This window comes from Arvicola amphibius, chromosome 10, assembly GCF_903992535.2.
Source record: "Arvicola amphibius chromosome 10, mArvAmp1.2, whole genome shotgun sequence".
In the NCBI taxonomy this organism is placed as follows: Eukaryota; Metazoa; Chordata; class Mammalia; order Rodentia; family Cricetidae; genus Arvicola; species Arvicola amphibius.
The window spans coordinates 7,520,462-7,534,374 of NC_052056.1; the positions used below are offsets into that span (position 1 = coordinate 7,520,462).

At 47.7% G+C, this 13,913-nt stretch overlaps 1 protein-coding gene across 4 annotated transcripts in view; it reads left to right on the forward strand.

The window, feature by feature from the left end:
* The first annotated feature begins 4,773 nt into the window (after window positions 1-4,773).
* Urb1 (URB1 ribosome biogenesis homolog) overlaps window positions 4,774-13,913 on the forward strand; it is a 60,105-nt gene continuing 50,965 nt past the window's right edge. For 3 of the 4 annotated variants that reach the window (XR_005287186.1, XM_038345916.1, XM_038345919.1), the window contains exons 1-4: window positions 4,774-4,936; window positions 8,868-9,007; window positions 9,795-9,946; window positions 10,879-11,011. Coding sequence is in view for 3 of the 4 variants with exons in the window: in XM_038345916.1 (XP_038201844.1) it covers window positions 4,819-4,936; window positions 8,868-9,007; window positions 9,795-9,946; window positions 10,879-11,011 (543 nt within the window). In the remaining variant the exon portion in view is untranslated. Of the gene's footprint in view, window positions 4,937-7,793; window positions 7,887-8,867; window positions 9,008-9,794; window positions 9,947-10,878; window positions 11,012-13,913 lie in introns of all 4 variants that reach the window. The other variant, XM_038345918.1, reaches the window with a different exon arrangement.

The following is a 13,913-nucleotide window of genomic DNA, read 5'->3' on the forward strand; positions in this document are numbered from 1 at the left end:
GGGCACATGCCATGGTGGTCATGCAGGCAGTTCATGGAGTTCACAGCTGGGTACGACTGTTGGTTAGCATCTGCCTAAGCTGGTTTCCTAGTTTTTGTTTTGTTTTCTCAGTGCTGGGGATTAAACTCAGGTCCTAACACTTGCTGTATAAATGTTCTACAACTGATCTGCATCCCAGCCCTTTGGATTTACACTTAGAAAATATGTTGAGATTCTTTCTTGTTTGCTTTTGTGGAACAAGCTGAGGAAGTGTGGATTTCATTAAAGATGGTTAGAATTTGGAATAATCATCAGTATCGTGGGGAAGGTTTATTTTATAACTTCAATGACTGCTTATGTTTTTAATTGTTCTAGTTTGTTTTTGTGTTGGTTTTGGGACTTTTGTCTTTCCTATCAGCTTGTGCATTTCTTTTAGCTTTAAAATTTTGGAGTAGTGGAGCTGGAGAGATGGCTCAGTGGTTAAGAGCACTGACTGCTCTTCCAGAGGACCTGGGTTCAATTCCCAGCACCCACATGGCAGCTCACAACTGTCTGAAGATCCAGTTCTAGGGGATCTGACACCAATGCACATAAATAAATAAATAAATAAATAAATAAATAGTTAAAAAAATTGGAGTGGCTATTTATAATTTTAAAGCCAGTATTATTGGATTTGGAGAGATGACTCAGAGGTTTTAACCACTCTTACACACTGGCTGCTCTTGTAGAGGACCAGGGTTCAGTTCCCAGCACCCACATAATGTCTCATAACCATCTATAACCCTAGTTCCAGGGGATCTGATGCTTCTGTAGGCACCAAGCTTGCTCACGTTGCACAGACATACATCTTGAGTTCTTGGTGGTTTGGACTCTTGGTATGAACTGCTTATTTTCACGACTTTATCAGATGTGTTACACCCTTAGTGACCCTCGAGTGGGGTAGTGGACTGTGTTATGTTATACTTTTTTGAATCTATTATGGCTGATTATAAAAGGCAGGTTGGCCTTTGATGGGCTTGAATTGAGGGTCCAGATGCTTGCTTCCCCTTGCTGGCCAGGCATACTATGTTCTTCACTAGAGTTCATGGACACTGTCTTTGAAATAATGCACCATTTTATATATATACCGTTGTCCAGGTAATTAAACTGTCTTGATCTCAGTGGATATTACACTAAAATTCCTATTAACATCAACACATATCAATGGAAGAGATCAGAACTTGAATCAGAACAGAGAAAGAAATTCCATGGCTCTGATTTCTAGAATCTAACTCTGCCCACGAGCTTCTATCAAGGTGAAAGAATGCGGTTCAAACTGTCAAGAGAAATTCACCTCAGGGCTGTGGCCATAGATCCCTTAGCAAAGGGTTGGCCCAACATGCATGAACCTCTGGGGCAGAGTCCCTGTACTTCTAAACGAAACACCCTTCCATAGGCGACAACGCTCTCTAATCCTCACCTCCTGCATCTCTGACAAACGTAGTTTAGAATGAACTTGATATGGATTCTGGCTGGGCAGCTCCTTTTATTTAAACCAAGGTAAAAAAAAAACAGATTCATGTGTTCATTTATATATATATATTTTTTGAGACAGAGTTTCTCTGTAGCTTTGGAGCCTGTCCTGGAACTAGCTCTTGTAGACCAGGCTGGCCTCGAACTCACAGAGATCTGCCTGTCTCTGCCTCCCTAGTGCTGGGATTAAAGGCGTGCGTCACCACTGCCCGGCTCATTTATATTTGTATCTGTATAGATATTTATTGAACTTATTGGACCTATATGTGTTCTAGGCAATGGAAATGGAACATTGGACTTGTATCATACGTTTAGTGCACATTAACAAAGATTATTTTCTGTCACCAAAAAGTAATAAAGACAAAAAACTCCCACAAAATAAACAAACAAAAACTGGAGGATGGCACAAAGTGAGAATGAAGAACAGACAAGAAGAGTCCAGCTGAAATGAAGGTTTGAGCCACTAAAGGCCGGGCTGAGGCTTCAAAGGCTCTAAAGTGGGTACTACTCTGGAATGCCCTGGAGCAGTGATGCTCAGCCTTCAACAGACCAGAGAAACCTTGAAAACTATGATTGTTTGAGTATGAAATAACCCTGTCTATGTATTTGAGCATTTGGTCCCCTGCTGCTGGCCCTAGTTAGGAGGTAGAACCCGAGACTGTAGTCTCTCTAGCAGAAGTGAGTTCCTGGGAGCAGGCCTTGAAGGTGATATCTCCTTCTGGGTGTGGTCCAGAAACCAAATAAGTTTCTGTTTCCAGATCTTCCAACGTGTGAAAAAGTGAAAAAGTTGTTCGGCAACCCCCACCTCCGTGGGTGAGCTGCCCCCGACACTGAGCCCTTTCTCCCATAGTGAATTGACGTTCTTTGAAGCTCTTAGCCAAAAGAAATCCTTCTTCCCTCGTTCCTGCCAGGTATTCAGTCACTGTCACAAGAAAAGCAATTAACATGGGGACAAATGACAGGGCTTTTCCTGGAAAGCTAATTCACTATTGGCTATAGTTCTTGGTGTTGGTCTAAGTATCAAAGACCTGGCATTGGTGATTTAGCAAATTCCCCTGAGCCAGTCTTAAACACCCATCTGTGAATCTGAGTCATTATCTGCCATTGAGTACTTCTTTAGCTAAGGCTAGGTCGGACATACTGAGCGTCTATGCAGTTGGGGCCAGCCTGCTGGGTGTGCTGGTAAATCCCTCAGTCTCCCAAATTCTTGTGCTTTAAAAAATACTGTGTGTGCCAGGCAATGGTGGCACATGCCTTTAATCCCAGCACTCAAGTGGCAGAGATAGGCGGATCTCTGTGAGTTCAAGGCCAGCCTGATCTACAGAGTGAGTTCCAGGACAGGCTCCAAAGCTACAGAGAAACCCTGTCTCGAAAAACCAAAAAAAAAAAAAAAATACTGTGTGTTTGTCTGTATGTCTGTGTGTCTCTTTCTCTTGTTGTGCGTGTGTCTGTGTGTGTCTCTCTCACTGTATCTGTGTGTGTGTGTGTGTGTGTGTGTGTGTGTGTGTGTGTGAGTGTGTGTTGCACTTACCACAGCATGCATATAGAGGTCTCCCCTTCCACTATGTGGGTTCTGGGGTTTGAACTGAAGTTGTCTTACCGGCCCACTCTCCTTTATTACACCAGTACAGAGAGACAGTGATTTCCCTCAGCATCACAAAAACTTAACTCGGGGTTTTTGACTGCTTCTTACTTCTTCCTGCTGCTTTTTGGTGTGGGTCCTGGTGACTGTCAATGAACGTTAATTAATCATCCAGGAGGATCCCTATGGACAATTGGTTACAAATCTGTCTTTACCCTCTTCTCTTTATATTATTTCATGGCTTTGGTTATCCTTATTCTTCTGACGAGCCTGTGACCAAGGAATTTCCACAGGTGCAATAGTTTTTCTAGGCCATAGGCTCTGAGTTAAACACAAGAGTTTTTTCTATTAGGGACTCAGAAATCATAGTAGCCACAAGGGACCACATTCTTAGATGCTTAAAAGATATTTGCTTCCTGCCAGACGTTGGTGGTACTCACCTTTAATCCCAGCACTTGGGAGGCAGAGGCAGGTGGTCTACAAGAGCTAGTTCCAGGACAGGCTCCAAAGCTACAGGGAAACCCTGTCTCTCTCTCTCTCTCTCTCTCTCTATATATATATATATATATATATATATATTTGCTTCCAAAACACAAGGCAGTGTCTCCTCAGACTAGAAGAGCATACCAGAGAATTTCAGGAACCATCAAAATGCCCAAGTCACAGGCTAGTTTGGGGTTTAAAATACATATCCAGGCATTGATATGATCTGTTTTTAACAAAATGTAGCTGCCTGCTTTTACTCATTTTTACTTTTCCACATTATGCCAGAGAGTTTAATGCGGCTTGTAAATCAACAGTTTACAACAAGAAGAAGTACTGTACTCCCTTTCTCTCTCAGGGTCTTTAAACATTATGTTACTCCCTGTTCTTCAGCCCAGGACTGGGGAGAGCGCCCTTTGCTGTCTCCATTTTAGTGAGGGAGCAGAGATGTGGACATCCTACTTTGTCCAAGGAGTTTTCTTAACTGTTTATTTTCTTTGACCACCCCCTGGCACTACAAGAAGGACTGTATGTAAACCCACGAGTCTTCGATGGAGGTTATTTGTAGTGATCTCTTACCAGCTCTGCCCATCTGGCTAGGGGTGTGACATAAACTGGAATTCAGGGTTAGGGACGCCTGCACATTCGCGCGCTCACAATTTCAAGCCAGGGCTTCTCAGCACTAAGTGCACTTGACACCGGACCCTCGAGAATCACCCAGCCTACACGCAGGGGCTTGAATTGCAAAATATTAATCCTTTGTAGTTGTTAGGACAGCACCATTCTGTATCTCTGGTGCCACTGAGCTTTTTCTGGGCGTCAGGGAGGTGGCGTTCGGGAAGGGTCTGGGAGTTTTGCCTGCTCGGGGACCCCAACAGCACTGCCTGGACAGGAGGACCGCCTTGATCCGCCCAGACTGCCGCAGCTAAGGCTGTGTGTGGGGGCGTGTGCGCGGTTTGCGGGGACAAGAGGGTGAGAGCCACAGGTGAAACCCTGCCCTCCAGGCTCCGCCCCCAGCACTAAGCCCCGCCCCAAGCCTCTGCCCCCAGCAGGCCTCGCCCAGTAGGTATTTTTTTTACCTCCACGCCCCTTCCAGAAGGCCCCGCCCTTTCCGCCTTTCGTCACCCTAGGACCGCCCCTTCTACCGGCTTTCCCACTCAGGCTCCGGCTTTTCCTCCAGTCCCGCCCCTTCCTTGCCGCCAGCGCTTCCGGTCGCGTGGGTTTTGCGAGCGTGCGGGTGTCTGTGGCCGGCCGTTTGGGCCATGGGGGTCCCCAAGAGGAAGGCGTCCCCCGCGGGCGGAGGCAAGCGAGCCCGTGTGGAGGAGTTCACGGGCGTGCAGTTCAAGACCCAGCTGAGGGACGCGCAGGGCCCAGGGCCTGGTGAGTGAGGCCGGCGTGGGGACAGCCCGCCCGCCACAGTCCTCTCACGGCTCGGGGGACACGGGGGTTCCGGTGACCGCGCGTCCGTGCTTGTGCGGCCACACCCCGGGCAGCCTCCCAAACCTGGTGACTGGGATGGTCAGGAAAGCAGAGGAAGGGATGTCGTTCACATGCGAGCGTCAGCCCGGAGCAGATGAGCCAGACAGCTTGCTCTCCCTGGGCTGTCAGGAGCGGGCCCCTTAGGCACCCCTAACTCCCTGCCAGCCCGGAGAGCGGCGGGGAGTCACGTGTGACAAGTCCCATAAGGACCTCCAGCTCCTTGTCAAGTGACTAGGGTCGGACTCGTGACTGAGACGGATCAGATTCTGTAACTTGCTCTCGCTTGGTGAAGAGTGTGACCACACTTCACAACTTCTTATAATCGTGTCACGTTGGTTATGAGGGAAACCAGAGTTAAGCGTGTTGTGCTGTTCAGACATCAACGTTGTGGGAAAATAAGCTAATAAAATATTTCTCTCAGGTTAACTGTCACAGGGCTTGGTGGTGCAGGCCTTTAATTCAGCACTGCGGAGAGGGAGGCAGAGGCACCCGATTCTCTGTGAGTTCAAGGCTAGCCTGATCTGCCTAAGAAGTTCCAAACCAGGTACACCTGACTTCCTCCGTTAGGAGTGCTAGTATGTCAGGAACAGAATTGGAACTTGGTACAAGTGACATCTGGCAGGGAGCTGCTGCTGACATCCTGAAGAATAGTAAGCTGTCTGTGTTCTGAACTACCCTGGGCTGACTGACAGCCTAGGGACTCAGGAAACACTATCCAGAGAGACTGTTTCAAAAAGGATTCTCAGCTAATTTTTTTTTCTTACAGTTTTTATTTCTAAACTTTTGGTGCCCACCCTTGGTAGTTTGCTTGGGAGAAGATGCCCATTTTCAGCACAGAATCCATCATTCTACCTTTGCATTGGCCACACACTAGCAGCTGTTATTTGGAGATTAAATGAATAAAACCTTGATCCAGGTCTTGCTATTGTGGATAAAGCAGATGTCAGTAAAGTCGCGCAACCACAAGTCTTCCAGAGTAGACAGCCATGTGTTGTGTCCAAGGTGCCTGGGACCTTCATCTGTGAGGTAGAAGGCCTGCCTCAGGAAGTAGGTTTCCAAGATTGTAGAATGGTGTAGGGACAGGAGCCTTTCTGGCAGGAGCAAAGAGCAAGCTTAGGGTTACTCAAAAGCATATGTCTACATCTCAAGAACCGGCTAGAGAGCAGCATGCCATCTGAGCAGGTGTCAAAGGGACAGCTAGCTTGACAGGTGGTAGGTGGAGTGAAGTAATTGGAAGATGTGGCAACGTTGACGTCTAGGTGAATGTGGGAATGTGTAGGTTTTTGTTTGAATCTAGTTTCAGATTTTCCCCCTCCCTATTGGTACTTGTTGACTTCCTGTGATAGAAATGCTGCCAAGGATAGGATTGGTGGATGGGTGTTGGGTTTTTCCTTCATGCTGTGTGTGCAGTGAGGAGGGGGTGCTTTGGGGTCCCATTGCAGAGGGTGCTCAGTGGACCAGGGTCAGGGATAAAGTGATGATCAGTGAATCAGGATCTAGAGCAAGAAAGGGTCTGCTTACGTCTGGTTCTCTTAAGGATGCTGGCCCTTCTCTGGTGATGGAGAAAGCCATGCTGTGATGCTGGCCCTGCCCTGGTGACGGAGGCCATGCTGTGATGCTGGCCCTTCCCTGGTGACGGAGAAGGCCGTGCTGTGATGCTGGCCCTTCCCTGGTGACGGAGAAGGCCACGCTGTGATGCTGGCCCTTCCCTGGTGACGGAGAAGGCCATGCTGTGAATATGAGTGTGCCCCCAGATCCCTCCTGTGCCCAGTCAGTCCATCCTCTCACTTGGCCGTCCTCCTGTGTGTCTTTAGAACATCCTCCTGTGTGTCTCTAGAACATCCTCCTGTGTGTCTCTAGAACGTCCTCCGTGGTCATTAGTCTCTGTTGTGCTGTGGCCAGAGCTGCCCAAGCTTGGGCTCTTTCTGTAGATCCCATTCCACATGCAGCATGAGGTGCTCTTTGAAAGCTGTTGCTCTGTGTCACTCCTCTCGTGGCGTCTTTTGGTGCGCTCCTACTGCACTAGGTTAATAACCAAAGCCATTGCTACTATTCCATCTAGCCTGCCTGCTTGTCTTCATCTCAGGCCATCCTCCCCACTCACTCAACCTCAGTCCTGCTGTGCCTACCCTCACTTTGTTCCCACGGGCCTGGAACTCTTGATATTGACTTGCAGCTCTGCCTCGCCCCTTCCCCCAGCTCACTCTTTCATCATCAGGCATCAGCAGGTGCCACCTTCCTAGCTCTTGGTCAGAATCACACTCTGCAGTTATAAGCTCTTGGCAGCCTTGCCCCTGCTTGTCTTCATAGCGCTCACTCTGTAATACATGTCTGCTTAACAAAACGGTAGGGCCATAATAGCTACCCATGGAATGAATATTGGCCTCACATAGTCCACATTGTACCACCTTGGTGGAGGCCATTTGCAGTTCGTTGACCAGCTCATCCCATGTCTGGTATGGTAAGTGCTCAGTATACAGTGAGTGGAAGGATGGGTGTGAGCTGGCAGGTGTAATAGCCAGCAGTTCTCACCCCAGCATACTCCGTTCTTCCTGGAGTTTGAGTTTGGCAAGGGTTTCTTAAGAAGGTGTTAGAACTGCTCTCCCTGCAGTGGCAGCCCTTGAACTCCAGCTGTCTGGAAGAGAAGTCAGTATTGTGAGTAAGTGGCTCTAGGACCTGTGGGTAGAGCCACCAGGATACGGGACACCTCCGTGAGGATGTTATGACCCTTGCTTCTTGCCTCACTGGTCTACTGCAGGTGCCTAGGGAAGCAGCACTGCTTAGACAGAGCACTTGGAAAGGTTTGAGCTGGGAGGATTGCTGTCGGGGAAAACGCTGTGCTCATCATAAGGTGAGGTCGGAGCAGGCCTTGTGAGGTTAGCAAAGACCTGGATGTGAGCAGACTTCACCTCAGTGCTGCTGGCTTCGAAGGGTGTACTTTGTACTGTATGTGAAACAGAATTATTCCCTTTATACTTTATAAGCCCTGTTAGGTATGCCCTTATCCCTGCTCACTTCATAGATGAGGAACCCGAAACTCAGGGTTCAGTGACTTGCCCACCACCATGAAGCTAATAGGTTGTCACTCGAGGATGTGGGCCCAGGTGTTTGGGTCAAATTTAGGTTTTTGCCTGCTATGTCCTCACTTGGTATGCTTGTGGTATAAGGCCTTGCTCCTTGTTTCTCACACCTGACCAGATGTTACAGAATGACTTGAATCAGCCACATAGAACTGCTGTTCAAGAAGGAAGATGTGGTTGTCTCTGTGCAGCTTACAACCCTCATTTGCAGACCCAAGTCCTCTTCTAGGGCTAGAGCCGTGTTGCGGCCTGAGTTTGCTCACCACCGGCTTCATTCCTGTGTTGCCCTCATTTGAGTGTTTTTAGGATGTCCACTTGGGTTCATCTGCAAGGGGCTACCATAACCAAAGACTTCATGCCAGATGCTGAACAACGTTTATGTTTTTTGCATTTCTGGATAGAAAGAACTCAGGATCATGTGCATGAAGGCTCTTTCTGGATTGCACAGAATGGCCTCTCTCCGTGTCCTCTTCAAGGAGGATCTCTCTGGTGCCTCCTTCTTCTGGCATTAGGACGCCAGTCCTGTAGGATTGGGGCATCGACCTGATGACCCCAATCATCCTTGTCTCTTAGGAGCCCTGTCCTCAGATAGTCTTGTAGGAGTTACAGCCTTAGCCTGACCCTTCAGTTCAGTGGGTTCTCTGCCTCTTCAGGTACGTTAGGTGTGGGAATCCCAGAACAAAGTGTGGTTTGGTAGGGGCTGTGAGGGTTTCTGAGGGGATGTCCCATTGGCCTCTTATCTCTTTCTCCAGCTTTGGAAGCCTTCGTCTCTGCTGCCAAGCAGCTACCTCAGGAAGCCATGTGTGATGTCGTTGAGGGCTACATCAAGATTTCCATGGAGTGTGCGGAGATTTTCCAGCTCCTGAGTGGAGAGAAGCGGCCTGAGAATGAAGTAGGTGCTTCTTACCTGTGTGATGAAGAGGCCGGTGTGCGGCACTGAGCTCTAGTCCCAGTGCTTTGCGTCTGTGGCCTTTGAAATCATTTTAATGCGAAAGAGCAGCTTTTCTTTAATAGTTTATAAGTCAAGGTTACAGTTTGTTAAAAAGATTTATTCATTTATTTTTATGTCTATTAGTGCTTTGCCTGTATGTATGTATGTATGTATGTATGTATGTGCACCACGTGCATGCTCACTGCCACAGGGGCCAGAAAAGGACATTTGATCTTTTGGAACTAGAGTGCAGATGAGTGTGAGCTGTCATTTAGGTGCTGGAAACTGAACCCAGGTCTTCTGCAAGAACAGCCAGCGCATTCAACTGCTGAGCCGTCTCTCCAGCCCTAGGAGTACAGGTTCTTAGAGTGCACTTGGTTTGCTTTAGCGATAAGCCCTGCTACACTCAGAACACGTGTGGAATTGATTGGTTTTACAGAGGTTGAAAATTGGAACTATTTTTGAGCTTGTTGATCTCAGGACTCTTGTTGTAAGTCTAGAGAACTGAATGTTCTCAGAGCAGTAAGTTTCAGTCTCAGTAGAGTTTTGTCCTTTGCTTTCATGTTGTGCTTGTGAAGCTTTAAGCAGCCTCTTGTCTGTTTCTGGTTCAGAAACAGACGGTGGCTGAGGCTGTTAAACTCTGGTCCACTTCCCTGTTGTTTTGGCTCAGGATCTGGGGAAGGCCTGACTTTGTAACTTGCTGAGACAAGAATGAAATGTTCAATAGTGTTCAATTATGCCTTCGCAGGTGCTGCTAATATTTCAGGTTTTTGAGGCCATATTATTGAGGACAGCCAGTGATCTTGCGCATTTCCATGTGGTGGGTACCAACATCGTGAAGAAGCTGCTGAATAACCATATGAAGCTCCTGTGTGAATCCCTCTATGCCTCTGGTTACAGGTGGGTGCCTGCCTGGGTGGCCAGACACCAGCCTTTGTATATGCTGTTACTGAGGCTTTGGGGACCGTGTCTTTCCAGCCCCTCCTTCACCAATGCCCAGCAGGGACATCCAGTGTCCTTTCTGCTCTAGCCGCCTTGTAGCTTCCTTCACTGCCCTGGGGCCCAGGCATGCCTGTGCGCCTGGATGGCTCTTCTCTCAGGTGGTCATGTGCTGTGCCTTCCGCAACACTTTGCAGGGGAGAGGTCTGTGTGGTCTTCACTGACCACCTCAGGTCTTTTCTGTCTCTGTGTCCCATTTTAGTGTCTGCATGTAGACAAATACCTGTGCAGCTGGCACAGTGGTCCACATCTGTGCACTGTCTTCTTCCCATAAGCCTGTATGCGGAGGATCATAGCCTCTTACTTTTCCAGTGTCTAGAGCATCACCTTGTGTGGAGCCACCACTCCTGGCAAGCTCAGAGCAGAAGGCTGCCAAGAGGGCAGTTTTGGAGATACCTCTTTGAAGTGGTCCTTTGTGTCTGCTCAGTCACTGATGATGTGCTTGAGAAATACAATTTTCATCTTTAGCACTGGGCATAATGGCTTATAACTTAATCCCAGCACTTAAGAAGCAGAGGCAAGCAAATCTCTGTGAGTTCAATATCAGCCTAGTCTCTACATAGTGAGTTTGCCTTCAGTCAAAGCTACATATATAGTGAAACTCTGTTTCAAATAATAATAACATTTTTTTCTCATCTTTATTTTAGAATTTTCCCTTGGCTTTTAAATTCCTTTTAAAGTTTTGTTGTGCTTAAAAACTATGAATGAAAAGAACATTTGTGTTTTCCTTCTTTTTCCTGGTTTTGGGTAGCAAATCCTAAGCCAGGTATGCACTGGGCTTCCTGATAGTGCTTGCCTCTCTTCCTCACACTTGGTTTCCTGTCCCTGTGCAGGTTGGCTCGAGCCTGCCTGGATCTGATGGCTGCCATGGTGACTCAGGGTCCTGAAGCCGCCAGGGATGTGTGCAGCTGTTTTGATTTGAATAAAAAAGCCTTGTATACCCTGGTGACCAAGAGAGATTCAAAGGTGAGAATCTCCCAGAGTCATGCTTGTCCACAGTTCCCTTTCCTTGATCTCTACACCTGCCAAAAACTATGCCTCAGAGTGGGGTAACAGCCTTTCCTCACCCAGCTTCAAAGATAGGTCTCAACAGAGCCTGAACAGTTGGGACATCCAGGAAGAGGCGAGGTGGGCTTGATGGCTTAGGGCTCTGGGCTGAGAGAACAGTTTGTAAGCACCCTCTCTTCTGAGTGACTTGAAGAGCCTTGCTCTGCCCTAGCTGAGTTTATCCAGCTCCCAGGCCTCTTGTCTTCTGTCCACTCTAGAGAAATCCTTTAGAATTCAGCCCAGAGAACTCCTGGGCTCTGTAGTACTCTTGTAATGGGTAGAGGCTGGATGTGCCAGTGAGAATGAGAGCAGGAATGCTCGGTTTTTAGGAGCACTGTGGGAGTTGAGTAGTAGCTCTAGAGGTGTTGCTTGGGTTTGACAGAGCTCGGGGGAAGGAAACTCAACCAAGACCAAATTAAGTTCCCAGCACAGGGGTCAGCTGCAGGTCTTGGTATCACCTTTTCCTGCTTGCCAGATTGGCTCCTAATGGTGCCCAGTGGTGTGCACGGCCAAGGCCCAAGTGTTCCCTTCCTCCCGAGAAGAGCACAGTGAACACATACCACCCCATTTGTTGAGGTGGAGAGCTATGTTGCTCTGCATTTCCTGTGTAAAGGTATGCTAGCTAGTTGTCCCAGCCCTGCCATTCCTTCTACACCTGGGGATTACATTTCTTAATTGTTAGAAAGTAAACTGAAGGGTTAATAATAATGCCATGTTATTTTTATGGCTCTAGGAGACTAGCCTGGTATTGAGGGTTTTATGACATTACACCTCAGGCCGTCTCTGAGGGAAGAAAAGTCCAGGTCTTAGTGTCTCTTAGACACTGTGCTTTATTAGCATGTCAACAGATTCCCATCAGTGGGTAAGGGCTTTGGACATGAAATGTATTTATAATGAAAAGAGTGTTTGCTGTTTACACAGTAAGGCAAATGTTGAAGTTCTTTGGTCTTATCTGGCAGTAAGCCTAGCAGTGATTATCTATCAGATAATCTATCCTACCCCTCCCCCTGATTTAGTTTCCAAGCTGTCTAAGTAAAGTAGACTGGTGTAGAGGGGCCACCCAGACAGCCTGGATGATAGGGAAAAGCCCAGCTCAGGCTTCCCTCCCAAACCCTGGCTGCAGCAGCTGGTCCACCTCCGGCTCTTAGGGTGGGCTGTTTTACCTCTAGGACCTGTAAGGTGGAAGCTGTCACACTGAAAGTTGTTGTACTGTATCGTGTGGTCTATGTAGGCTACCCTAGGGGCTCTGTATATGTGGTCAGTGACTCTGCACATCAGGGTTTTTCAAAAAAGACACCAGGGGCTTTAAAAATAGAGCAGCACAAGGAAGCCTGTGTCCCAGCCTTAGCTGGTGCCAGCGCCTTTACCCACTTAGCACCCCACCTTGTCAGTTGACTTTTATAGCAAATTCCAGACGTGAATCATATCTCAGTATAAATATTTCAGCATGCACTCTTAGTAGAAAAATGTCTGTTTGAAAACAAAACCACAATGCCATTATGGCACTGCCACCATTAATAATTTCTTACTGTGAACACCCAGTTTGACCTTTGGGTCTTCCTAGCTTAAAGAACTTCTTATACTTCTTGGTTCCAACTGGATCCAAACAAGAAACATTTGTTTGTTGTATTTTGCTGGTAGGTTTGTTGAGCATCTTTAAACACCTTAAACACCTGACTTTCCCCTTCTTTGTGGTTGGAGATGGAGAGTCATTCTGGTTTGTAAGGTGTGTTTCAGTGTTCCTGAAGAAACAGATCAGGGCCTGTTTACCCAGCCAGTGAGAGCCTGTGCCAGAGAGTGGCTTTGCCAGTGTTTCAGTCTATTTTAGAAAGTGTTTCAGAACAAGAGTAGAGAATTTCATTCCTTTCTGGGGTGACAGCCCTGTGAGGTCATGGGGTGGGAACAAGGAGTAGGCATGGGCTTTCTTTCCGTGGGAAAGGGATGTCTCTGAAGGATTGGTGGAGATTGGTAAAGGATTGACAGTGGCCAGCCTGGGGAGGTAAACATCCTTGTCTCTGAGATTTGTCAGGCTAGTTTCTGTACAGTGTAGGATTTGAGATTAGTTGGGGTATAGGATGGGAACCAACAGGTGGTAACTAGATTCTTTTCATTAGAAATTCTTTGTTAGAGGAACCACAGGAAGATCTAGTCCAACTCTGCTTGTATCCACAGTTTAGAAAAATCTCAAGTGACAATAAACTGGGATCCCAGGGCCCTGACTCTCGGTGCTTCAGTGGATGCTGCTGCTGTTGATGCGGATGCTGATGCTTTCCTAATTCATTTGCACAGTGTCCATGCTCCCCCTTGGCTGGTGATGCACTGGATGAGATGACAGTGATTCAGTGTTTGCCACAGTGCCTGGCATGCATGGAGCAGGTGCTCAGTAAACATTGTCATTGTTCCCACCACCATCACAATGACTGCTACCACCTCTTCTGTTGCTGCTAAGTTGACCAGGAGGATCTGGAAGGCAGGGATGCTGACTTCTTGTCTTACTATCTCCTGGCAATGCATTAAGGCACCTTGGAATAATTTGGGGCTGAAACAGTTTTCAGTTTAAGTGGTGGAGGCTCTTGGTGCACGTTCCAGTGCTGGAGCAGCTGTGGAAACCTGTCCTTTCTCTTCTTGTGTTGAGACATGAATGTATCTTAACAACAGCACTGTGGGGGAAAGCTGATCACATCCTACAGGTAAACAGAACAATAGAGACAAAATGCAGGTCCAGTCTGCCACACTCAGGAAAGCCTGCAGCCTTAGGACCCTCGAGGATATAGAAGCTCGATACCTCCTGTCTGCTGTGTGTCGGTGTTGCCCTCAGCCT